The following is a 26,672-nucleotide window of genomic DNA, read 5'->3' as shown; positions in this document are numbered from 1 at the left end:
GCATGCACTGGTGCGTTAGATCGTCCTAATTCCGATCTGCTTGGAGGGTCCTGTCCATATTGCTCCAAATGTTCCCAATCGTTGCTGGCCAAGTTAGCATCTGGCAAGCACGAAGCCAAGCCCAGTTTTCTTCAGTTGAAACTTCCGGGCAGAAAGGCCGTGGTCGATGTATAAAATTTCCACCTGACGTTTCGTCTCCAATTTAGGAGACATCTTCTGAGGTCATCCGGCACTTGCCTACAGTTTATGCTACGATGCCAACAGAACCGTCGCACAAACTTCCTACAATACCGGTTATCTAAGTTTATCCTTGCCGGCCGGTGTGGCCGAGCGGTCCCAGGCGTTTCAGTCTGGAACTGCGCGACCGCTACGGTCGCAGGTTTGAATCCTGCCTCGGGCATGGATGTGTGTGACGTCCTTAGGTTATTTAGGTTTAAGTAGTTCTACGTTCTAGGGGACTTATGACCTCAGAAGTTAAGTCCCATACTGCTCAGAGCCATTTGCACCATTTTTAACCATCCTGGGCTTACGTTGATTATGCCCGCCCACACATGGCGAGAGTTTCTAAACATGATTTTGGCTTGCCAAATCCCACCTTGGCCAGAAAGGTTACCAGATTTCTCCTCAATTGAGAATGTTGGGAGCATTATAGGCAGATCGGAATTTGGACGATTTAACACGCCAATTGGACGTATTTTGGTACGATGTAGTTCAGAAGGACATCCAGCAACTCCATCAACCGATTCCAAGCCGATTAAGTGCTGCATATGAGACGGAGGTGAACCAACGCGTTATTGACTCGCTCAGTTTGTGAAGCTCTTTCTCTTGTATAAATCATCCAATTTTTCTGAAATTCTGATCATTTGTTTAGCTCTACGTGTACATCCAATCTACCGATCGATTTCCGTCCCATTCGAATAATTCCTTCCTGGTGCATCCATTGCATCATATATATAAAATTGCTACACCAAGAAGAAATGCAGATGACAAACGGGTATTCATTGGAAAGATATATTGTACTAGAACTGACACGTGATTACATTTTCACGCAATTTGCGTGCATAGATCCTGAGAAATCAATACCCAGAACAACCACCTCTGGCATAATAACGGCCTTGATACGCCTGGGCATTGAGTCAAACACAGCTGGGCAGGGCAGCAGTCCAACATTTTCTGTATCGAGGAAGGCCCGTACAGGACCTGCAAAATGAGGTCGTGCATTATCCTGCTGAAATGTAGGGTTTCGCAAAGATCGAATGAAGGGTAGAGCCACGGGTCGTAACACATCTAAAAGTAATGTTTACTGAAGAAAGTGCCGTCAATGCGAACAAGAGGTGACCGAGACGTGTAACCAATGGCACCCCATACCATCACGCCGGTTGATACGCCAGTATGGCGGTGACGTATACACGCTTCCAGTGTGCGTTCACTGCCATGTCGCCAAACACGGATGCGACCATCATGATGCTGTAAACAGAACCTGGATTCATCCGAAAAAAATGACGTTTTGCCATTCGTGTACCCAGGTTCGTCGTCGCAGGCGCTCCTGTCTGTTATGCAGCGTCAAGGGTAACCGCAGCCACCGTCTCCGAGCTGATAGCCCATGCTGCTACAACCGTCGTCGAACTGTCCGTGCAGATGGTTGTTGTCTTGCAAACGACGCCCTCTGTTGACTCGGGGATCTAGACGTGGCTGCACGATCCGTTACAGCCTTGCGGATAAGATGCCTTTCATCTCGACTGCTAGTGATACGAGGCCATTGAGATCCAGCACGGCGTTCCGTATTACCCTCCTGAACCCACCGATTACGTATTCTGCTAACAGTCATTGGATCTCGACCAACAGGAGCAATGTCGCGATACGATAAACCGCAATCGCGATAGGCTACAATCCGATCTTTATCAAAGTCGGAAACGTGATTGTACGCATTTCTCCTCTTTACACGAGGCATCACAGCAGCGTTTCACCAGGCAACGCCGGTCAACTGCTGTTTGTGTATGAGAAATCGGTTGGAAACTTTCCTTATGTCAGCAGTCTGTAGGGGTCGCCACCGGCGCCAACCTTGTGTGAATGCTCTGAAAAGCTAATCATTTCCAAATTACAGCATCTTCTTGCTGCCGGTTTAATTTCGCGTCTGTAGGACGTCATCTTCGTGGTGTAGCAATTTTAATGGCCAGTAGTGTACGTGGCAGAGGTGAACATACCGGCTGTTAGGTAGGTGATCATAATGTTCTGGCTGATCAGTATATATTGTTAAATATGCCACCTGATCAATGAAAATTTCTTGAGACACAATAAATTTAAAGCTGTTTTTATATGAAGATAGTAACTTTTCTCGAAAGAACAGAGACCATTGATAACCGTGCAGCTTCTCTAGAATAAATGGTAATTAATTGAAACCCTCAGCTGCCGACAGGTGTTGTTGACATACCTCGATGGGGACAGCTGCAAATGTGTGCCCCGACCGGGACTCGAACCCGGGATCTCCTGCTACGTGGCAGATGCTCTATCCATCTGAGCCACCGAGGACACAGGTGTATAGCGCGACTGCACGGACTTCAGGGACTTATCCCTTGCACGCTTCCCGTGAGACCCACATTCCCAACTGTCCACAATCTACATACTGTCCCCATCAAGGTGTATCAACAACACCTGTCGGCAGCTGAAGGTATCAATTAATTACCATTTAAAGCTGTTTTGTTTCGAGTTATTTGATAACCATTCAATGCATGTACTCGGTAATAGGTCAGACATTAAGATGTACTGGAAGGCTTCTCAGGTGCCGAAACTGAGGCCGGTGTGGTTGCGGTGGTGTGTGCAGGAGTGCGTGTGCCTGATGATCCCGTGGATCGTGGTGGACGCCATCGTGCTGGCGGCGACGCTCGTGGCCGCCGTCGTGGCCGACCTCATGGTGTTCGCCCTCTTCGGGTCCGCCTTCGGCATCGTGGCGGCGTTCGCCATCGCCGTCTACCTGGGTGAGTTTCTCAGCCGCCGGAGGCGCATTCCTCACAATGCGGTCCTCACGCGGAACCGGTGGAGCTGCTCCAGTTGTGTGACGTCATAACAAGGCTAGCACATGTTCAAGGGAGATAACGTATCAAGAAAAGAAGGCTCTGGTATAAACTAAATCTGAAGTTGACTGAGACACATCCACAAACACATTCATATCTTCGTTGATCCATTATGGATCGTGGGACGACGGCTGGCAATAATTTACCAACAGCCTTATGACTTATAGAAGTTTATTTTATGAGCTTCTATGGGCTACTAATTTCGGCATTACATTGATGCCGCCAAGAGCTGTTGCAGGGCGATTGATTCACAGGTCCAGTTATGTGGCTCCTTCCGTGTATAGCGATTTTACGACTATGACGAGTGGGACCTGAAGATGGCATCAATGAAATGACGAAACTGGTAGCACATAGAAGTTCATAAAATCAAATAAACTTCTACAAATCACACGGCTGTTGGTAAATTATTGCATCAGGAAACACAACCATAGGAGGAACCTCAACAGTCTGATAAAACTACCTATGGGTAGCAGCAACACACTGACAGGGCAAATACTGCAGAGCCACTGCAGAACAGTAAAGCATTGCCAGTTGTAAATTAGCTGGCCAACTGGCAAAGCAGGGAAGCCGTATTCTACACTAAACGCAAACAAACCCAACCAAACCCTTAGTGCGATCGATTTATGACCAATCGACCACTCATATAACGACCTTAGTAACTAACAAATACGTAGGTGACAGTAGAAATTTTGAGATGGTCACCAAGTCGGTGTTGGAGTGGAGGGACTCCAGCCTTTATAAAGGAAGAAAAAAGTGAGACAAAATTATCTCCGGTTGTGGTCACTTCGTAAACAGTTTCCTTTAATTTACGTCTATGGTCACAACCTTTTTGTTAACAGATTACCGGTTTCGGTCTTTAATGACCATCATCAGATCTGTTGCATAAAAACAAAATCCTTATGTACTGCAGCCACAGTGGCATCGTCAAATGTTGAATGCGGAATCAGCACCAGCATCGTCAAACTTCGTGCGCTTGTGAAACTTTGTAAACAGTAATAAGACAAAAAAGAATCTTCTGACGTCAACGCCAAACAGTTACTGCTGCACTTCACAACTAAAGTCTTTGCGAACAAAAATAAATAAATAAATAAATAAAGGGTTGAAATGGCTCTGAGCACTATGGGACTTAAAATCTGAGGTCATCAGTCCCCGAGACTTAGAACTACTTGAACCTAACTAACCTAAGGACATCACACACATCCATGCCCGAGGCAGGATTCGAACCTGCGACCGTGGCAGTCGCTCGGTTCCGAACTGAAGCGCCTAGAACCGCTCGGCCACCACGGCCGGCTTCTTCGCGAACAAGGTACCGAAATTACACTCTAGAAGGGATTAGCAAAATCTCCGTCCAAAACTAAATTCGGATCCGGTGTCAAGGAAGAATTACCATAAAAATAACCCGATGGCAGAAGGCCTCTACAAAGAAAACAAACAATATCGGGAAAGATTAATAACTAGTAATTACAGAAAGCAGTAGGACAGAAAAATTAATTCCCGGCAGGACAGCCCCAATTATAAATGTTCAGAACTCTATTCAAGTTAAAGTCCCTGAACGATAGTCCAATATTAAAGTTCCAATATGACGAAGTCGTAGTCCAGTCCTCTGTATCGCAACGAAAACAGAGTCCAGAATTCTTTCACGTCCATTCGCAGAAGCATTCACACGAAACTCGGCATCGCCGTTGTGGCGGCTCCGAAGTGAGTCCGAGATTGACAAAAGGTGACTATACACGGCGCCTGACTCTGGACTCCCACTTAAGAGTGTACTGTCACTCACGACCTTTGCACTGTCGTAAATACGACCGTGGCGCGGGGATGGAGCCTGTCCTATTTCCAGTCACGTAGCCTGCGTTAGGAGAAAGGCCAGCTACCTCTGCCCGTGCTTGGGTTGCCATCTGCTGGCCGTCGAAACGTGGAAGCCTTCGAATGTTGTCACCTAACACGCCGACTGCCCACGTAACTCTGCTGAAATGCGGGTTGCCGGTAGAGTAGGGGTACATCCCCAATGCTGCAGGAGCTAATGTAAGTTTTAATAGAACTAACGTAACAATTTTACGCGTAACGCTTCACAGCGGACAACCTCCTCTAGAGAGAGCTCGCGTTGTGAAATCGCTAGTAGGAATACGTTCCGTTCCGTGTGATGTATCAGCTCGTCTCCTAGTGAAGAGAAACATTTTCCGTTTGACGACCGCTTTATGCAAAATGTTTTATGGTCAGGATGCAATTAAGGGAAAGAGGAATGTTACAATTTCTTTTCGCGCAATCGCCCACTACTTCATAAACTGAGAACGCTATTAGGAGGAGAATGTGGGAGCAGCAGATGGCTCAGTCCTGTGAAAGGTCATCGTCATACGGAACGTGCTCGCAGACGTGAACTGGGACCAGGACAAGAACTGTGACGTCATAGTACGGAATTTCATGTTTCGGGGTATTCCTGAACATGATGTACAGGAAAGCCGCACATCAAATAATCGCAACACCCGACAACCCAATACAACTGTCACTTTTACGTCACAGGTAGTGCCAAACAGACGGTATATTGGAATACAGGTTCAAATGGTTCAAATGGCTCTGAGCACTATGGGACTTAACATCTATGGTCATCAGTCCCCTAGAACTTAGAACTACTTTAACCTAACTAACCTAAGGACATCACACAGAGCCATGCCCGAGGCAGGATTCGAACCTGCGACGGTAGCACCAGCGTGGTTCCGGACTGACGCGCCTAGAACTGCTCGGCCACAGCGTCCGGCATCAGCTGTTCCAATGGCACTTCTGAGTTAAAAGATTCTCGATTCAGTCTGAGAATCGACTAGAGACTGGAACGAGAACACTTGTTGGTTATTACGGTAAATATTCTGTTTGTTAACCTCAAAGTCACTTGGTACAGACTGCGTAGTAAAGAAAATACACAAACTGAAAAACATTCTTGTTTTTAACTCACATGCCAAAAGTTGTCGCTGGAAAAGCTAACTTCAGAAAGGGGCGTAGTTTTGCTTCCCTTACACAGAACAACTTTCCTCAGTGCCGCTACAGACGACAAGACAGCATTGACGGAGACAACAGACAATAACCGGTGTTGTGGCTGCTTCGGATAGCTAACGCTTCACACACAACAGGCCGAGTTCTTTTGCGTACATCGGACTCGATTTGTTATTGTGCCTCGCACATTCTGATCTTAGAAGTACGCATTCTCAAGGAGAGCTGCGTTGTACTCGCCCCCTTCCCTCTCCCTGCATTAGATAAGAAATCGAGAATTTTTGCGTAAATTTAGAACAGGATGTCGTATTACGATGTTTTAGTTTGTAGACTAAAAATACAGAGAGAGATTTCCTACAGCATTAGCCCACGGCTGCTCTCCCTACACATATACTTTGTCAGGGCCGGGTTAATTTCGTTCTTCTTCTTCTTCTTTCGTTTTGGCCATCTTGGGACCACGTTAATTCGTTTCAGCTTCGTTTCTTCTAGTGTTTCCTCTTTCCCAATATTCTTTCATTCTCATACTTTGAAACCTTCTTCGTTCTTCCGTCCAAGATGATTTTGTTCTAGGTCTCGTTCTGTCCTCGAAAGCTGTGAAGGCCTAAATTTTTGTTTTAAAAATTATCCTAATGTATATCCCTGGTTCCTGCATTCTCATTTCTTCCGGATCTCTTTGTGTTTCTTGGATCTCGCATTCAAAAGGCTGCATTTTGACGACGACATGTACGCATATCAGATAGTCTTATAATCGATCAGAATGTAACTTTTGCAGTATTACTTGAAAATTGCCCTAAGGCCGAAATTGCAATCGTTATAATAAATATTTCATACAGTCAACGGCGACTATGATGTCTTTGAAGAAATATCATACTTTGGTTTTCTTGTTCATCAGAAATTGTGTGATTTGCGTGTTAACCTCCCCTGGTCCATTCTGAGGATGTGACCGAACAACATGCTCCTTTTCCTGACGACGTCAGAATTTTTTTCTATATTGGTATACAGTTCCTGGTTGGCTCGTTCTCTAAATTAACCATCTTCTGTTCTTCGACGTCCTAATATTCTCCTGAGAATCTTTCGTTCTGTCAGTTCTAGCCTCTTGATTACTTCGATTCCTGCTAAGTTGAGAGTTTCTACTTCAAAGAGATCTTAAGGGCGGATCACTGTTTGGTAATGTTTCAATTTAGCATTTATTGACATATTTTCTTATTGTAGGCGTTGATAGTTTATACGATAAGTTCATTTTGTTTATTCATGTTCCCATTGCTTCGTTTTCGGTCAGTCCAATGTCTATCCCTCCTCCTATTGTCATCCAGCTAGGAGCCGTCGTGATGTTTGTCATATATTGTGTCTTCTCCATAGAGACCTGTAGGCCTGCTTTAGTTGCCTTTCTCTGCAGCTCTGTGGTTTGGTTAAATGCCTCTTCTAGTGATTCGCACAAGACCACAATGTCATCTGCAAAATGCTAGACAATCTACCCGTTCTCCTTTATTCTTACACCCTAGTCGTATTCCACCCAGTCCTTTTACTCCTTATCGAGGACAGAGCAAACCGGAGAATCATTTCCCCTGTCTCACCTCGGTTTTAATCTAAAAGGCCTCCGACAGCTTTCCTCCCAACTTGACCTTGGATGTTGAGTTGATTAGGGTCTGATTAACCAGTTCACTAAATTCTCCATCCAAACTCATTCCCCCTAAAATTTGGAACAGTATGTGCCTGTCTACGGAATCATTTGCTTCTTGAAGTCTATGAATGTAAGCACGAACTTTTTGCTCCTCTGTTTTTGATAAGAGATTATCAGTTTTAGGTTCAGGATTGAAAGCATTCAAAAGGAAATGCCACATTCACTCAGTAACATTCACCGCAGAAAATCTATTTGCACGTGGCAATACTTCTTTAACCTTTGTACAGAAAGGTGTACCTGTATTGAACATTACATATTCAACAGTATTCCAGGAGAAATGAAAAATTTGAGTGGTAATCTGCCAGAAGTCCCAAATCTAAGGCTTCCTTGTGGCACTGATTCTATAAAGGAACTGCACGCAGTTGTTGATGCCCTGGAACTGTAACGTACTGTTTATTCTACACAATACCGTAAATCTTTTTTGTTTTCTTGATTATCGTGGTAGTCTTCTTTTTAGTTTTAAATTTTCGTATCAGGCTTCTGTAAATTATGTATCTGCTGTTTAATGGCTTACTGAACTTGATGAAATGCGAGTAAAATATTACTATGAAAATCTGTGTTAATTATCCTTAACCACCTGAGTACAAGCGAGATTATAAGGGAAAAGTTCTATCAGTTATTCTGTCACCGCTTGTTCAGTGACAATTTACTGACCTTGAATGAATTATGATAGTGCAAGAACATAGTCGCTAAGTACGGTCATTAATTAGAGACACGAAACCGAACATTACAAAGAGCGGTGAGACACACACTGAAGGAAACGGCTAAAAGCAGTATTCTAAGATGTTTCCATAACTGTGCTACTGATATATCGTAGAAGAAATGAGAAATCGAAATTATTGTTCTGTGACCTGACAGAGAGAAGTTTGAATCACTCATGAACTAGTTTCCAATGGTATCAGAGACTACTAAAGACAAAGAAGAAGTAATGTGAAGACGTTTTGGGCCAGCTGTTGGGGAACACACAGTAAACGCAGGGTCAGAGCTATATATAACGGAAGCTTGCATACGCCTCTGCACGATAGCGTGGACGAAACTTGTTTCTGCACCACCCAGGCAGGCAGGGGAGAAGGTGCATGTAGCGCACACTGGCGATCCTATTGGCTGCAGCAAGCGTTCTAGGAAAAAAGAGGTACGGAAGGTGAGTCCGATTTTATCACTGCATGGCCACATATCCCACAGCATAATATACAAATTGGACATTTAAAAAGCACAGCCTTTCAACACCGCAATAAAGAAGGGAACTGGAAATGTGGAGTTCAACAGTATCTGCTTCTTGTGCTCTCTCTCTCTCTCTCTCTCTCTCTCTCTCTCTCTCTCTCTCTCTCTCTCTCTCTGTAGAACAGGAAAGCGAAGGCACACTGGTCAGACCTCGCTCAGAAGTAACGCAATTTTATTATAACAGGACTAAGCGGTATTGTTGTCATGTCACCAGTAGTGGTTGAAATAATGACTGTGATGATAGTAAATCATTAGAGGAAGAAACACTAGATTTAACGTCCTGTCGGCAACGCTGTCATTAAGCTTTTAATAACTTTTCTTTGGTCTTGAATGCACTTTCTCTTTTCAACAGCCTTACGCGGTTTGATTTTCCGTCATTTTCAAAGGCAGCATTATGTCAGATATCTAAAACCGTTCATTAGATTCATTGTACCATGTCAACATTCTCGATCACGAGATTTGCACTTGTCTCGGGATCGAGAATGTTGACATGATACAATGTATCTAATGAACGGTTTTAGATTACTGTTGTAAAACTGCCTTTGAAAATGACGGGAAATGAAAACGAGTAAGTTTGTTGAAAAATAAAAGTGTGGTCAAGACATGCAAATTGCAGCTGCCGTTAAAGACAGAGCCAAGCTCGGATTGTCAAATAATAGTGAAGTAAATCGGCTGTGTCCTTGTAGAAGGAATCATCCCGGTATTTGCCTGCAACGATTTAGCGAAATCACCGAAAACCCAAATCTGGGTGGTCAGATGGGGATTTGAACCGTAGTCCTCCAGATGCGAGTCCAGTGTGACAAAGACTGCGCTACCTCGCTCGGTAGTAAATTATCGACTTGTAAGGAGAACTAGTGCATTTTAGCACGTCCATGCAAGATGATATGGTTTTTACCAAATCATTTGAGGCAGATATCGCACGTTTTCCCAACAATTTGGCATGACCATCATATCGTCATCATTTGGGAAAGGTCAGCTGTACTAATTTGAAATTAACATCTACTGTGGACACTTTATAGTTGTTCAAGTTACATATTTAGTTATTATTGAATTAATATATTACTGGGGTACACGGTCGAGTAGCTATGTTAAAATGGCCTTCTGCAATCACAAATAAATACGGCACTAGTGGCGTGTGGATATTTACAGTATTAACCTATTTCAGTACAACCAGTAAAAGACTGTGAATGTCAGGGGCCTGTGGAACGCAACAGCTGAGGCATACACGCAACATCAAGGGACGCACTCCACCATTAAAAACCATAATGATGTATATGAAATATTTTCCTGTCATAACAAACTGCAGTAATAAAAAAAGAAAAGTGAATAAACAAACTCTAGTCAGTCACTTGGTAGAATTTGAAGTTGTAGTAGTAGTAGTAGTAGTAGTAGTAGTAGTAGTTGTTGTTATTATTATTCTTGAAGGTGGTGGTTAGTAATTTTAATTGATGATGATGGTGATGGTAGGATGTAGACCTGGGGTGTCTGTATGTGATGATGAAGGATGTAAGATACGGTGGTGGTGGTGCTGGTGGTCATAGGAAGTACTGGTGGTGGTGGTGGTGGTGGTGGTGGTGGTGGTGGTGGTGGCAGTAATGGCGATGGTAGTGGTACTTTTGATTGGAGGTTCCACTGAAAATTATTGTGGTGACAGAAGAAGTTTGTGATGGTAACTCCGGTGGGTTTGGTGTTAAAAGATTGTGGTAAGAGGTGGTGGTGAGAATTGGTGATGGCAGTGATGACAGTAGTAACTGTATCGATGGTGTGATGATAGCGATCTGATGCTAAGCAGATGTGGTGGTTGTGGTGGTGGTAGAAGAAGCTTGTGATGGTAGTGATGGGCAGATGCTGTTGGTTCTGGTAAGATATGATGGTGGTAAAAAGAGTTGGTGATGGTAAGGATAGTGTGGAATTGCATATGGATGGGGTGGTGGAAGTGGTGGTGCCGGTAGTGGTGATGATGGTCATCAGACGAAGGAAGGGTCTATGGTGAGGCTATAGGCTTAAAATACATTCAAAAGTCAAAGTAGTCCAATACTCAGGAAATGAACACTGGGAAGCAGAAGCATAACCACAATGTTCCAGTAGAAGTGGTTTGACATTGCCTGCCTCCAACTTGTGAAGTGTCAAGTGTGTACCTGTATCTTGTAGATGACAATGGCGAGTGTAATGTAGTGTAGCTCATTGTAGTGTTGGATTTGAGTTTTTATGGATGAAAGGAAAGGAAACCCAGTGCCAGCACTCAGCTGCTCCTCTCCATGAACACCAAGGGGGCAGCTGAGCTTCGTGTCCAAATAATGGATGAAGAGTGTCACATGTTCACTCCGTAGTGACTTGTGGAGTGATCTGGAATTTAATCCAGGACACTTGCGCAGACCGGTAATCAGGGACTTTATGTCATCACCTCTTCTCCCCTTATTGGGCCAACACTGGCAGTGAAAATATGTGGTCACCAGGATTGGAAATGGCTTACTGTATAGTAGTGCATTAGTGACCTCAGCAGCAGAGGACGATTAGCAAACAACAACTAGCCCTCTTCTGGCCTGTACTTGTAAAAACTGTTCGGCTAAAATAATAGTTGAATCATCTGGAACAATTGTCTTGCATTGGGTCCAGAAAGGGTATTGTGCTATGTACTGGAACAGCACTTTTCATCGTCGCACCTGCGTCGACCTGTCTGATGACACCTCATGGCCTGAATACCTTGTGTTTCAGTGGCCAATATCTACGCGCTGATGGTGGTGGGCAGCTTCGACTACCAGCTGCGACATGCCGGCAACAGCTCGCCCGTCCCAGCACACTGCAGCGCCCTCTGACCCAGCGATGCTTGCCAGCCAGCATCTTCTGTCCTGTCCACACCTGTCTACTTGTGTTTCATTAAGCTGCAGGACACAGATCATTATCTCAAGTATCATAATAATAAAATACATATGAACTTGTATAGTATTTCCAGTATCATCCTATCGCCAGTAAAATATGCAAATAAAATTACAATTAAAACGTATTTCTGGAACTTTATTCCTTTGACCTCCTAAATATATCACCTATCACACCTTGATAAGAACAGTGCCACAACTAAAAATTGCAGTACTTGACTTGAAGAATTAAAGAAATACTTCTACTGAAATGTTACTAGCTTCCCTTAAATTTTAAGTATATATTGTTTGCACTGAATCGCATTATATTTGTTGTGCACATTTGGGTACTTCACATGTATTTTTCAGTGACAAATTAAAAGTTGCTGTTTTTCGACTAGTATCACTTTTCTTGCCAGGGTGCGAATTACGAAGGCTATTCGAAAAGTAAGCTCCGATCGTGCACGAAATGGAAACAAAAGCGAGGATCCGGTGAAGCTTCTGCCAAGTATGAGAGACTGGTGAGAGATTTCGCCTGATGTCATGCAACCCACATAACGTACGTGTCGTGCAGTTCCTTCTTCATGACAATTCTCGGCAATGAACGGCAATGAAAACGCTCCTGTACCGTTTTCCATGGGAAGTGTTTGATCAATCGCAATACAGCCCCTAACTGGCTCCCTTTGAGTTTAACTTCTGCTCACATGAGCAGCTACATATGTAGACAACATTTTGGCACAGCGTAGAGAATTAGTGGAAAAAACAGGTGCCTCTTGTGATGAGATTTGAAACTTGATACAAGGCTACGACAGATGTCTAAGTCGGAGTGGCGACTATTTAGAGAAGTAGTTAGAAGTTGTAGCTAACAGTTGCAAATAATACATTTTTCATTTTCACAATGGCTTCCATTTCGCGACCGATCTGACCTTACTTTCCGAACAGTTTTCGTTTAATGTTACTGATCTTACGAGGCAGTCTTCACAGCACAAAATTATTTCGGTGACTTTCTGACCGAAGGATGAGTGATTGAACCAAATTGAGGATGACACCTTGAGCAATAAATTTTGAGGTCCTTTCTTCATTTGTACTGAGACAGGTTTTGGTGCTATTTTGTTTTAATAATTTTTTCATAATGTGGGGTCACAGTCATAATATATTTCTTTAAAGTCAGTACCCGCCATTAGACTGTTTTTTATTTGCAGTGTTACATTTACACGTCCATGAATTCGGCTTCAAAGTGCCATTGTCAAGTGTTTTAATGTTATACAACGCCTAAGATGGCATACTGTCATATTTAAAATACACTGCTAGACACATGGACCCTTAGAAAATGTGTCTAATAGTGTATTGTAAATAGGACAGTATGCTATCTTAGCCATTGTATAACATTAAAACACTTGATAATGGCACTTTGAAGCCGAATTCATGATCGTGTAAATGTAACACTGCAAATAAAAAACAGTCTAATGGCGGGTACTGACTTTAAAGAAACTATTTTGTTTTATTTACTATTAAAGATAAGTTATACGGGAGTCTAAGAAAATGAGACAGGAAACTCCCACAGTTTTCGTGCAACTTCACCAATGCAGTGCGCCAAGCGGCTATCATGTATAAATATATTGAGAGACAACTGTGTATTGTGTATATGGAGTGGAGAAACACGTTCAAAATACAAATGAGGTTGCATTTCGGAGCGTATTGTGGCGCTGCAATTAGTATAGTTTCAGATGCATTTAGCATACGTGAATAACTGTTACTGTTTAGTAAGGGCAGAAAAATAGCACAACACGATTGACTAATGATACAGCAGATGTAACCGAAAGTGAAGAGGAATTGCGTTTTGTGCTAAATGTAATCGGTCAAGTGCTAGCTGCGATTTAAGATATACACATAAACAAGAAGAAAGCGTTACAGGCGGACATATTGGAAGACTAAATGTTACAGACTGGAAAGAGAATCTAGAAGATATACAGGATATACCAAGGAAACACCGACGAACATCAGTAGGGACAGTTTCCGTGTACAGAAATAAGTAAAAAATGTTTACTAAAGATGGGCTCTACAATGTATACCTTAAGGGCTACGAGCATTTGTTCATCTTCAATATTTTGTGGGGAAAAAGTATTGACCAAAACAAGAAAACAATGTGCAGTAAACATCGGGTTTAAAATGCATGCTTTAAGGACTATGGCATTAGTGCGAAACACATCTCTTCTCCTTAACAAGTTCTTCGGCTACGCATTCTAACGGCCGTGTTTGTTAGACTTTTTTTTCTTTTGGTGTAAGAAACCTATCCCTGAAGTTTGTCAGCGTTTTTTGGGACTTTCTGTGTACTGGGGGGGGGGGGGGGGGTCAGAAAGAGTCTGAATAGCTTGTAAGGGTGTTGTAGGGTAGGTTGTGCTGAGAAATAATTATTAACAAAAAATTCGAAGCGTTTGGCCGTTTCCAAGGTAATTAGCACTGCAATTTAACCAGTTTGGTCGTCGCAGGCATAGGTTCAAGAGGCCCGTCAGAAACAATAAGTGTCAATTGTTCCCACAGCGTAAATGGTGGCGCAAGGGACTGCCCAGCCCTTGGCTCGGGTTCGATCCCTTAAGAAACCGAACGAATAACATGTTTGTTGGCACCGTCTCAGGCGGGCCGCCTGAATATGTGCCCGCAGCGGCCTAATTGGCTGACTTCAACGCTAATTAAGTCGGAAACGGTGGAGCATCTCTAATGTTCTTCTTAACAATATTATTTCTCAGCACAGCCTACCCTGCAATATCCTTAAAAGTTTTCAGTCTGTTTCTGACTAACTAACATACAGAAACAGGAGCGGCCGCAACACTGAATCACGTGAAAGACAGTAGTAGTTTTTCCTTACTCATTTTAAGGTTCTTGATTAAAAAAACGCATGAGCTATTTGACATGACATTTTATTTATTGAAGAGAATGTGCTTCACTTTTTCGTTGTGTCTTCAAAGCCATCAGTGTTAAATTTACCGTATAGAATGTTGCGACCTGCGCAGCCAAATGTATGATCGTATTTCGGTTGGTAGTGGTTAGTGGTTTTACTGGCTCCTGCTATCGATAACGGTATGACGTAGTCTGTTATACCCCTTCACTAATCGCTTGTTTTCTGGAAGACTCGCATGTCTTGGTATTTCGCAATTCGATCTTTACGTATTTACATGGTCTTCACTGTCTAAGTTTTGTACAGGTTAAGAGCTGTGCACTGTTCCTACTTTTTCTCTTTGCTAGATATTTGGTCTCACGTTAGTGTTCGTCCCCTCTTTGAGACCGGGCTCTTTCGCGGAATTATTTCCTACAATGCCGAAGCGCGGCCGTTCTGGCGCCTGTATGCCAAGCGACTGTTACGATTCTGGCGAAAATATATGTTTGGGTGAATTTTTGGAGAAACAAAATCTATATGCAAATTTCTAGGGAAGGAAATTTCGGTACCGAGCACACTGGGGGAGTATTTTTCTGTCTAGTCTTATTACTAATGCCATCTTAGATATTTTATTTCGAACAACACATTCTTGGTTTTCTTGTTATTTATTAGCTGTCTTTCTCTCTTCAGATCAATCGATACGCCTTCCTTTCGTGGAGACTTTAGGCTCGCCACGGTGATACCTCTCCGTAAAATAATTATGACGTATACACGTCAAGTTTCGAACGTTGGAGATGTCTATAGACTTTCGTGGTCATATCGAATTCTGAGGAGACAACACATTGCATTTCGTTATGTTAATTGAAGCTTGTATTTAATCGGTTTTGTATCAAATCGTATGTCCTATGAATATAAGCTAGTACTGAAGATCTCTGGAAAACGCGTCAGTATAGGTATGTAAGGTAATGAACTGCGCACTTTCTTTTTCTGTCTAGAAGTGTCTGCTTATTCTAATACACTTAAAATACAGCTTTTTCTCTTTTATAAAGTATTTTTAAATTTTATGAAGGGCTTGTGACGCCCTGCACGGTTACGCCTGGCTGCGTTATTAATGCAGACCGGGGATTATTTAAGTTAAATTGTTCTTGAAATCTTTTTCTAAATGACCGATCAGTTTTCTCTATATATTTCTTAAGACAGTCATTGCATGGAATGAAGTATACTCTCGCGTCATTATATTTATTTACCACAGTTTTGTCAGTAGTAACTTTATCTTGGAACTCTTCCATTTGGTCCGTGTTCGCATGAGAACTGTGGGTCCGTCTTGATGCAAAACACTTTGTCGTTAGCTTACCTATTTATTCCGCAAACTAGTTTTTGCGACAAATATCGCCATCGTCAGTGGATTATTTATTTATTTATTTATTTACTTGTTGTTGTTGTTGTTGTCTTCAGTCCTGAGACTGGTTTGATGCAGCTCTCCATGCTACTCTATCCTGTGCAAGCTGCTTCATCTCCCAGTACCTACTGCAACCTACATCCTTCTGAATCTGCTTAGTGTACTCATCTCTCGGTCTCCCTCTACGATTTTTACCCTCCACGCTGCCCTCCAATGCTAAATTTGTGATCCCTTGATGCCTCAAAACATGTCCTACCAACCGATCCCTTCTTCTAGTCAAGTTGTGCCACAAACTTCTCTTCTCCCCAATCCTATTCAATACCTCCTCATTAGTTACGTGATCTATCCACCTTATCTTCAGTATTCTTCTGTAGCACCACATTTCGAAAGCTTCTATTCTCTTCTTGTCCAAACTATTTATTGTCCATGTTTCACTTCCATACATGGCTACACTCCAAACAAATACTTTCAGAAACGACTTCCTGATACATAAATCTATATTCGATGTTAACAAATTTCTCTTCTTCAGAAACGCTTTCCTTGCCATTGCCAGTCTACATTTTATATCCTCTCTACTTCGACCATCATCAGTTATTTTACTTCCTAAATAGCAAAACTCCTTTACTACTTTAAGTGTCTCATTTCCTAATCTAATTCCCTCAGCATCACCCGATTTAATTTGACTACATTCCATTATCCTCGTTTTGCTTTTGTTAATGTTCATCTTATATCCTCCTTTCAAGACACTGTCCATTCCGTTCAACTGCTCTTCCAAGTCCTTTGCCGTCTCTGACAGAATTACAATGTCATCGGCGAACCTCAAAGTTTTTACTTCGTCTCCATGAATTTTAATACCTACTCCAAATTTTTCTTTTGTTTCCTTTACTGCTTGCTCAATATACAGATTGAATAACATCGGGGAGAGGCTACAACCCTGTCTCACTCCTTTCCCAACCACTGCTTCCCTTTCATGCCCCTCGACTCTTATTACTGCCATCTGGTTTCTGTACAAATTATAAATAGCTTTTCGCTCCCTGTATTTTACCCCTGCCACCTTTAGAATTTGAAAAAGAGTATTCCAGTCAACATTGTCAAAAGCTTTCTCTAAGTCTACAAATGCTAGAAACGTAGGTTTGCCTTTTCTTACTTATGTCCCATAAATTCAATATTGCGAGGCATTCGCATGGATGCAGGACGTGTCAGAATTATTTCAAATAATACAAAAGGAATGCATAAAAGTATCTCTTGCAAGAAAATCTCTGGTATAAGACAAAATACACATTAATAGGTATAGAAAAAATTACATTAAAATAGGGTAGATATTAATAGCTAAATGAAAGATACGGTAATGTTAACAGTGATTGTGAGTATCGTAATGCACAATACCACATCAAATTAGTAAATGAAAAAATCAATTACGGTTAACTCTACTGAAATATTCTTCTACCGAATAGAAGGAATGATCTAATAATACTGTTTGAGGTGTTGTTTAAATTTGGGAAGCTTGTGGATAAGTAATATCAGTGATGGTGGGAGAGCATTGGACGCCTTGCAGCTCATGTAATGGACTCCTTTTTGTAAAATAGTAAGGTTTTTCATTCATAATGGAGGTCCATCTTCCTCCTGGTACTGTGGGTATGGTATGAATCATTGGTTTTGTACGATTGTCCAGTTTCACCAATGAAACATAACAGGGAGTAGATATATTGGCATGCAGTTGTCAGTATCCCTAATTTTCTGAAAAGATTCCTACAAGAGTGTCTAGGCTGAACTCCGCTCATTATCCTAATAACTCTCTTTTGGGCAATGAATATTTTTGGATAGGGGCTGATTACCCCAGAAAACTATGCCGTACAGCAATAATGCATGGAAATAACTAAAATAAGCAGTTTTTGTGGTGTATCGGTCACATACAGTGGAAATAATAAGAACAGAGAATGTTGCTGAGCTGAGTTTTTTGTGGAGGTGCAAAATATGTTCAGACCATTTTAGACTAGAACATGCAGAAAACAGCATAGTTGTACAAACACCGTAACACATTATTACATTTTTACTGTTTGTTTCTTGAAATATGGTTTTCTGTGGATACTTTCATACTACCTTATTTATTGTACGTTATGGCATGTTTTTAAGAATTGTTGTCGCTGTTTGCTGCATATTTCCTGTGATTTTCCTGTTGCCGTTCTTCTCAGTGTATAACGCTGACATACTTAAGTTCACCTTGTAGTATATGTTTACTAAAAGCCGCTCACACAGTTGCAGGTGACATGATGTACGCTGAGAAAAAACGGCATCAGAAAAGGCAGAGAAAATATGTCGCAAACAGCGACAACAATTCTTAAAAACGTGTCATAACCTACAATAAATAAGGTAGTATGAAAGTATCCACAGAAAACTATATTTCAAATAACGAACAGCGAAAGTGTAATAATGTGTTATAATGTGTGTATAACTGTGCTGTTTTCTCCATGTTCTAGATTTTAAGAGTCCACTGGCTATGGAGATATTTGTCGCTGAAACTAGTTTAGGGGATTAAATAAGTAAACAAATAACAAAGAGTATTGCATCAAGGCGGACTCACAATTCACAGTTTTGCCTTTTAACAGTTGCGGATGCTTAAAATATAAGGGGCATAAAAAAAAGAGCCAGAGGCATAATTACAGAAGTTACCTGTACGTTAGAATATTGACCCTGGCTGTTGAGACACTTGTCGCACTGTGACACAAGGCGGCGAGTGCACCTCAGAACCTTTTTAAGGGGACAAAAAATGTAATCACTGTATGGAGGGTAGCCGAGAACCTCCCGTTTGAATTTCTGAAGGAGTGCAGCGACTGTGTTGGCCGTATGGGGTTTGCACTGTCGTGGAGCAGAATGACCCCACGGGTGAGATAGCCTGGTCGTTTTGATGTGATCGCTTGGCAAAGGGTGGTCAAGGTTTGCGAATAACGCTGAGCATTCACTGTTAGCCCGTGCTGCAGGAAGTGAATCAGAAGCGGGCCATCTTGGTCAAAGAAGATCGTCAGCATAACCTTTCCGAAATACCTCGGGCGACAATGTCCAGCTGTACATGCAGAACTGGTTAACATCGCACCCCCGGGAATTTTATGAGACAGCCAGTCACCGCCTTGTGTCTCAACAGCCAGAGTCAATACTTCTAACATACAGGTACTGGTTCCTGTAATTAAGCCTCCGGCTCGCTTCTTTTTGAACTTCCCCCGTATAAAATACTTCTTCATGCCGGAGACGTCTTTTTCTTTGCTGAGACGACCATTGAACGTCGCTCTTTTAACGCCCGTTGCACTGTTCGTGGTAGTGACGTCATACTCCCCTTCGGAAGCCTCGGGTACTGTGGTTATCGCCTAGGGGACGCGCGCAGCATCATACGTATATAGCGACTTCCTAGTTCTTCTATCGCCGCTCGCCTATCAGTCGGCTGTGCGTGGACTGCCGGATTCGAGGCTGACGTCACTTTGGTACTCCCGAACCCCTCGTGTACGAGACGAGACGCGTTGCAGGCCCTGCTGGCGATATAGCGGCACAGAGCGGCCAGTTCTCGTTGGCAGTCGATCGGCATTCATCAACCAGAAATGAAGCAGAGCACAATCAATTTTAGAGGAGAGCAATTTAAAAAATGTACGACACGGAGCTTCATGCAGCAGTATTATGGAATGAGCGCTTGCTGTCCAATATGGACAGGGGTGCCACGTGAAGAGTGTGCCACAAGTTGCGAATTTGAGTTCGACAGTAAGTGTATTCGGATAGCCGAACAGGAAAATCCGGGTTTGAGTCCCGGTACGGCACAAATTTTCACTTCTCGCCACTGAATTCTTTTCGATGCCCGAGTGCAGACGATGTCAGAATTTCCATTTCATACTATCAAAATAAAATTTGTGAAATCCTGAATAATCAGACCCGTGACAAAAAACAAGAATGGTTCAAATGGCTCTGAGCACTATGGGACTTAACATCTGAGGTCATCAGCGGTCGCGCGGTTCCAGACTGAAGCGGCTAGAATCGCTCGGCCACGCTGGCCTGCACGCGGTGACAGACGGAGAAAAAACTCTATGGAGAGAGAGAGTAGGAGGTAGCGTGACATTTGCCTCAGTAGGCAATATACTTCCCCTTTGTTCTCCTGGATACTAGTCTTTAACGTCCCGTCGACAACGAGATCATTAAAGACAGATGAGAAGTTGGGCTTAGGAAGGATGGAGGAGGTCACCGGCCATGCCTTTTCAAAGGAATCACCCCGGAACTTGCCTGAAGTGATTCAGGGAAACTTAAATCAGGGTGGCCGGACGCGCGTATGAAATGTGGTCCTCCCGAATGCGAGTCCAGTGTGCTAACCACGGCAGGACCTCGGTCGGGTTTTGTTCTCCTGTCCATGTACACGTAGACTACGAAGATACAGACATAGATGTACACACAGCAATAAGAGATGAAGAACAATGGGCACAATTAAAAGCACCGACAAACAGTATTTCAAAAACAACACATGAAGAGTACATGCGGACACGACATTACAGGCATGCCTATGTGCAACGTAACAACAGTCTCCAGAGGATGGACAGCGATACCCACAGTGACAGCGAAAATAGTAACAATGAGGATGAACAGGAGGAGGAAGCTGAGATGTGACAGTGAATAAGCAAAAGGTGCTGGCGAACTAGCCAAGAAAACAACAAACACTGTACATGGATGCGCACCTGAAGTAGTTAGTACATAGGATTAGTAATAAATAGGATAAGCAACATTATTTCTCTACTAATAACCATTTGAGTCTGTGTGTGTGTGTGTGTGTGTGTGTGTGTGTGTGTGTGTGTATGTGTGTGTGTGTGTGTGTGTGTGTGTGTGAGAGAGACTGGCGGGGATCGAAGAAACCATCCCGAGTTATTCACCATCAGTCACATTCGGTCTCTCCTCTATCCTATCTTCCTTTTTACATTGTTCTTAAAAAACAACAAAATTTTATTTATATTTCAACCTTCAATTATTGTTATTTTGAAAAGTATCATTCTTTGTAAATGTTGTAGATAAAACAAAAGAAAAGAAAACTGTAAAAAGATGAAACACGAAAATTGTAAGATGTACGACCTGTTTTAAACATTTGGCAATAAATAAATAAAATAATGTCCACTTACACGTAAACAGTTAGTATGGTCACTCGACTGTCTTCATGCAAACTCAGTGGTTTTCGAATTCCTCCAGTTGCTTAATTCTCAGTGGAGAAAATCGTTATTAAAATACACTACCAAATACATTTCGTCAGAAGTCGTGTTTTCTTTCCGCATGCAATTCTTATTCGACTCGGCCAGTCGGCAGTATTCGTTATCCTCGAATTCCTTGTTCTCAGATGGGTTCCGCGCGTGCGATAGATGGCGCTAGTAAATTGTACAGCAAACTAACAACTATCTTGAGCACCGTACAATTGCCATTCGGTTGAAATCAATCGACCGACCGAGTGGGGTAACGCAGTGATCTGCGCTCTGGACCAGCATTCGGGTGGACGGCGGTTAAAATCCGCGTCCGGCATTCTTTATTTAGCTTTCCCCTAATTCCTGTAAAATCACTCAAGAAAAATGCTGAGACGGTTCTTTTTGTAGCAGACGGTCGAGTTCTTTCCCCGGCCATCCTTAATCCTAGACTATGCTTCGTCTCTGATGATGCCTTTGTCGCTGGGCGTTTGAATATAAATCTTCCTTCCTTTTTCTTTTAAATCTGCCGATGAAATATGGCGCGTACCTTAACATTAGGCTACGCTACATATATGTCTCGTACGAAGTATCTCCCTTCAACCTAACCTAGACCTCGGGCCACGCTAGAGATAAGTCTGTCGCCACAATCAAATCGACTGATTTCCGCCGAACCCAAATTGTAGCGAACTCATTATAGCGACGCGTGTATGAGGTCAACATTCTTGTCGATATGAATCGTAATTCACGATACATTCAAAGTGAGATACGGTATCGAAATGGTAACATTTTACATGTCGACACTGTAAGGCGCCACATCATCATCATCATAATCATCAACATCATCATCATTTAAGACTGATTATGCCTTTCAGCGTTCAGTCTGGAGCATAGCCCCCTTATAAAATTCCTCCATGATCCCCTGTTAAGTGCTAACACTGGTGCCTCTTCTGATGTTAAGCCTATTACTTCAACATCGTTCTTAACCGAATCCAGGTACCTCCTCCTTGGTCTGCCCCGACTCCTCCTACCCTCTACTGCTGAACCAATGAGTCTCTTGGGTAACCTTGCTTCTCCCATGCGTATAACATGACCCCACCATCTAAGCCCGTTCGCCCTGACTGTTATATCTATAGAGTTCATTCTCAGTTTTTCTTTGATTTCCTCATTGTGGACACCCTCCTGCCATTGTTCCCATCTACGAGTATCTGCAATCATCCTAGTTACTTTCATATCCGTGTCCTCAACCTTATTGATAAGGTAACCTGAATCCACCCAGCTTTCGCTCCCATACAACAAAGTTGGTCGAAAGATTGAACGGTGCACACATAACTTAAGTCTTGGTACTGATTTCCTTCTTGCAGAAGAGAGTAGATCGTAGCTGAGTGCTCACTGCAATAGTTTTGCTATACCTCGCTTCTAGTTCTTTCACTATGTTGCCATCCTGTGAGAATATGCATCCTAAGTACTTAAAACTGCCCACCTGTTCTAACTTTGTTCTATTTGGCACTCAATCCGTTTATATGTCTTTCCCACTGACATTACTTTCGTTTTGGAGATGCTAATCTTCATATCATAGTCCTTACATTTCTGATCTAGCTCTTAATTATTAATTTTCAAACTTTCAATCGAATCTTCCATCACAACTAAGTCATCCGCAAATGCGAGACTGGTTATTTTGTGTTCACACATCTTAATCTCACCCAGCCAGTCTATTGTTTTCAACATATGATCCATTTATAATATGAACAACAGTGGAGACAGGTTGCAGCCGTGTCTTACCCCTGGAACTACTCTGAAGCATGAACTCAATTTACCGTCAACTCTAATTGCCGTCTGACTATCTATGTAAAGACCTTTAATTGCTTTGCTTGACTCCTATTCCATAATCTTGTAGAAAAGACAATAACTTTCTCCTAGGAATCCGGTCATATGCCTTTTCTAGATGTATAAAGCATAGATACAATTCCCTATTCCACTCGTAACACTTCTCCATTATTTGCCGTAAGCTAAAGATCAGTTTCTGACAACCTCTAAGAGGTCTAAACCCACACTGATTTACATAAAATTCGTCCTCAACTAATACTCACACTTTCCTTTCAACAATACCTAAGAAGATTTTACCCACAACGCTGATTAAAGAGATACCTCCGTAGTTGCTACAATCTTCTCTGTTTCCATGTAAAGATTGGTGTGATTACTGCTTTCGCACAGTCAGATGGAACCTGTCCCGACTCCCATTGCCATTTCAATTATCCTGTTTAGTCATTCAAGACCTGTCATTCCACTGTATTTGATGAGTTCCGACTTAATTTCGTCCACCCCATCCACTCCATATTATTTGTTAATTTATACTTGATTGTATCTTGCTATGGTGTGGCCTCGGACGTTCGTAAGTGGCCAGTTTTGGAAGGCGACCTTACTCGCAAGATAAATGCGCCTATAGCAAAAGTTCTGACCACGTGTGTACGACGCATGCCCTGTCTATTCTCCCGTACTGTTCTGTAATTAAGTCCCTTCCAAAATGTTCTAACAATAACGAAGACGTTGCAATATGTGAACACTTTTGTATACATAGTTAATTTATTTCAATTTAATTTCAAGTCGCACCTCCACACATCCTCTGATAACAGTCACACTACAATCAGTCATTCGTGTATCACGAGCTTCGATGATTTTACAATTGCCGATTCCTTACAGTACGCCCTTTAATTATGTCGGATCTCCCCCGTTACGAAACCAACCCTGTCCTTCCAAATTATTACTTTAACCACGACCGCTTTTCTCACACACATTCGCGTCCTACTCGCTTGATGGTTTATTCACTCCTTCTCACCGAAAGATCTCGAAGCGCCAACCTGTCCCTCCCAGAACTACGGTGCATCCCCGTAAACGATGTCGCTGCACTGCAACAAAGAAGCGCAGGCGTGGATTCCATCCATCAAGTACATACATTACATCTACGTCTACATGGATACTCTGCAAATCACATATTAGTGCTGGCAGAGGCTTTATCGAACCATCTTCATAACAATTCTCTATTATTCCAATATCGAATAGCGTGAGAGCTCTGATTTCCCTTAATTTATTATTACGATCGTTTCTCCCTCTGTAGGTCGGCGTCAACAAAATATTTTCGCATTAAGAGGAGCAAGATGATGATTGAAATTTCGTGAGAAGATTCCGCCGCAAGAAAAACACCTTTGTTTTAATGATGACCACCGCAAATTCTGCATCATGTCAGTGACACTCTCTCCCTTGTTTCGCGATGATACAAAACGTGCTGCGCTCATATGTATTCCGTTAATCTTATCTGGTAAAGATCCCACACCGCGCAGCAGTATTCTAAAAGAGGACGGACAAGCGTAGTGTAAGCAGTCTCTTTAGTAGATCTGTTGCATCTTCTGCCAATAAAACGCAGTCTTTGGTTGGCCTTCCCCATAACGTTTTCTAGGTGTTCTTTATAATTTAAGTTGTGCGTAATTGTAATTACTAGGTATTTAGTTGAATTTACGGCCCTTAGATCTGACTGATTTATCGTGTAACCGAAGTCTAAAGAATTCCTCTTAGCACTCATGTTGATCACCTCACCGTTTTCGTTATTTAGTCTCAATTGCCAATTTTTGCACTATACAGATACCTTTTCCAAATCGTTTTGCAATTTGTTTTGCCCTTCTGATGACTTTACTAGTCGGTAAACGACAGTATCATCTGCAAACAACCTTAGACGGCTGCTCAGATTGTCTCCTAAATCGTTTATGTAGATAAGGAACAGCAAAGTGCCTATAACACAACCTTGGAGAGCACCAGAAATCGCTTCTGTTTTACTCGATGACTTTCCTTCAATAACTACGAACTGTCATCTCTCTGACAGGAAATCACGAATACAGTCACATAACTGACACGATATTCCAATAGCACCGCATTTCACTACAAGCTGCTTGTGTGATACAGTGTCATAAGCCTTCTGGAAATCTATAATAGAAACACGGAATAAATTTAAAATCCCTTGTAAACAGCACTCAACACTTCGTGTGACTAAAAAGCTAGTTGTGTTTCACAAGAACGATATTTCTAAATCCGTGTTGATTGTGTGTCAATAGATAGTTCAAAAATGGTTCAAATGGCTCTGAGCACTATGGCACTCAACATCTTAGGTCATAAGTCCCCTAGAACTTAGAACTACTTAAACCTAACTAACCTAAGGACATCACAAACATCCATGCCCGAGGCAGGATTCGAACCTGCGACCGAAGCAGTCCCGCGGTTCCGGACTGCAGCGCCAGAACCGCAAGGCCACCGCGACCGGCGTCAATAGATAGTTCTCTTCGAGGTAATTCATAATGTTACAACACAATACATATTCCAAAATCCTGCTGTACGTTAGTGATACGGGCCTGTAATTTAGTGGATTACTCATACTACCTTTCTTGAATATTGGTGTGACCTGTGCAACTTTCCAGTCTTTGGGTAGGGACCTTTCGTCGAGGAACTGTTGTATATGATTATTAAGTATGGAGATAATGCATCAGCATACTCCAAAAGGAACTTAATTGGTGTACAGTCTGGACCAGAAGACTTGCATTTATTAAGTGATTTAAGTTGCTTCACTGTTCCGAGATTATCTGCTTATGTGTTACTCATGTTGGCAGCTGTTCTTGATTCGAATTGTGGAATATTTGCTTCGTCTTCTTTGGTGCAGAAACTTCGGAAGGCTGTGTTAATGAACTCTATCTTGGCAATACTATCGTCGAAGGCATTGACTATGTCCTGCCGCTATCTACTTTACACACGACGATAGCCTCTTTAGATTTTCTGCCACGTTTCGAGACAAACTATTTGGAAACTATTATAAGCATCTCGCATTGAAATCCGTGCTAAATTTCGAGCTTCTGCAAAAGATCTTCCGTCTTGGAGGTTTTGATTTCGTTTAAATTTGTCATTCTTTTATCGTTGTTTCTGCAACATTGTTGTGGCTTATTTTGTGTACCAGGTGAAACTGTTCTGTCGTATGTTAATTTATGTGGTATAAATCTCTCTTAATTTCTGTCAATACTATTTCTTTGAATTCAGGCCAAATGTGTGCACTTACAAATACAGGGTTATTACAAATTATTGAAGCGATTTCACAGCTCTACAATAACTTTATTATTTGAGATATTTTCACAATGCTTTGCACACACATACAAAAACTCAAAACGTTTTTTTAGGCATTCACAAATGTTCGATATGTGCCCCTTTAGTGATTCGGCAGACATCAAGCCGATAATCAAGTTCCTCCCACACTCGGCGCAGCATGTCCCCATCAATGAGTTCGAAAGCATCGTTGATGCGAGCTGGCAGTTCTGGCACGTTTCTTGGTAGAGGAGGTTTAAACATTGAATCTTTCACATAACCCCACA

The 26,672-nt window shown here is 42.3% G+C and overlaps 2 protein-coding genes across 2 annotated transcripts in view; one reads left to right on the top strand and one right to left on the bottom strand.

Moving 5' to 3' along the window:
- Positions 1–11,955, top strand: part of LOC126292049 (uncharacterized) — a 32,094-nt gene extending 20,139 nt beyond the window's left edge. The window contains exons 5-6 of the mRNA XM_049985851.1: positions 2,822–2,975; positions 11,668–11,955. Coding sequence (XP_049841808.1) covers positions 2,822–2,975; positions 11,668–11,768 — 255 coding nt within the window. The 3' untranslated portion in view covers positions 11,769–11,955. The remainder of the gene's footprint in view (positions 1–2,821; positions 2,976–11,667) is intronic.
- Positions 1–26,672, bottom strand: part of LOC126292035 (amyloid-beta-like protein) — a 1,795,419-nt gene that overhangs the window by 437,892 nt on the left and 1,330,855 nt on the right. The window lies entirely within an intron of this gene.

This window comes from Schistocerca gregaria, chromosome 9 (assembly GCF_023897955.1).
Source record: "Schistocerca gregaria isolate iqSchGreg1 chromosome 9, iqSchGreg1.2, whole genome shotgun sequence".
NCBI classification, from domain to species: domain Eukaryota; kingdom Metazoa; phylum Arthropoda; class Insecta; order Orthoptera; family Acrididae; genus Schistocerca; species Schistocerca gregaria.
This window is presented reverse-complemented; position numbering and strand designations above follow the sequence as displayed.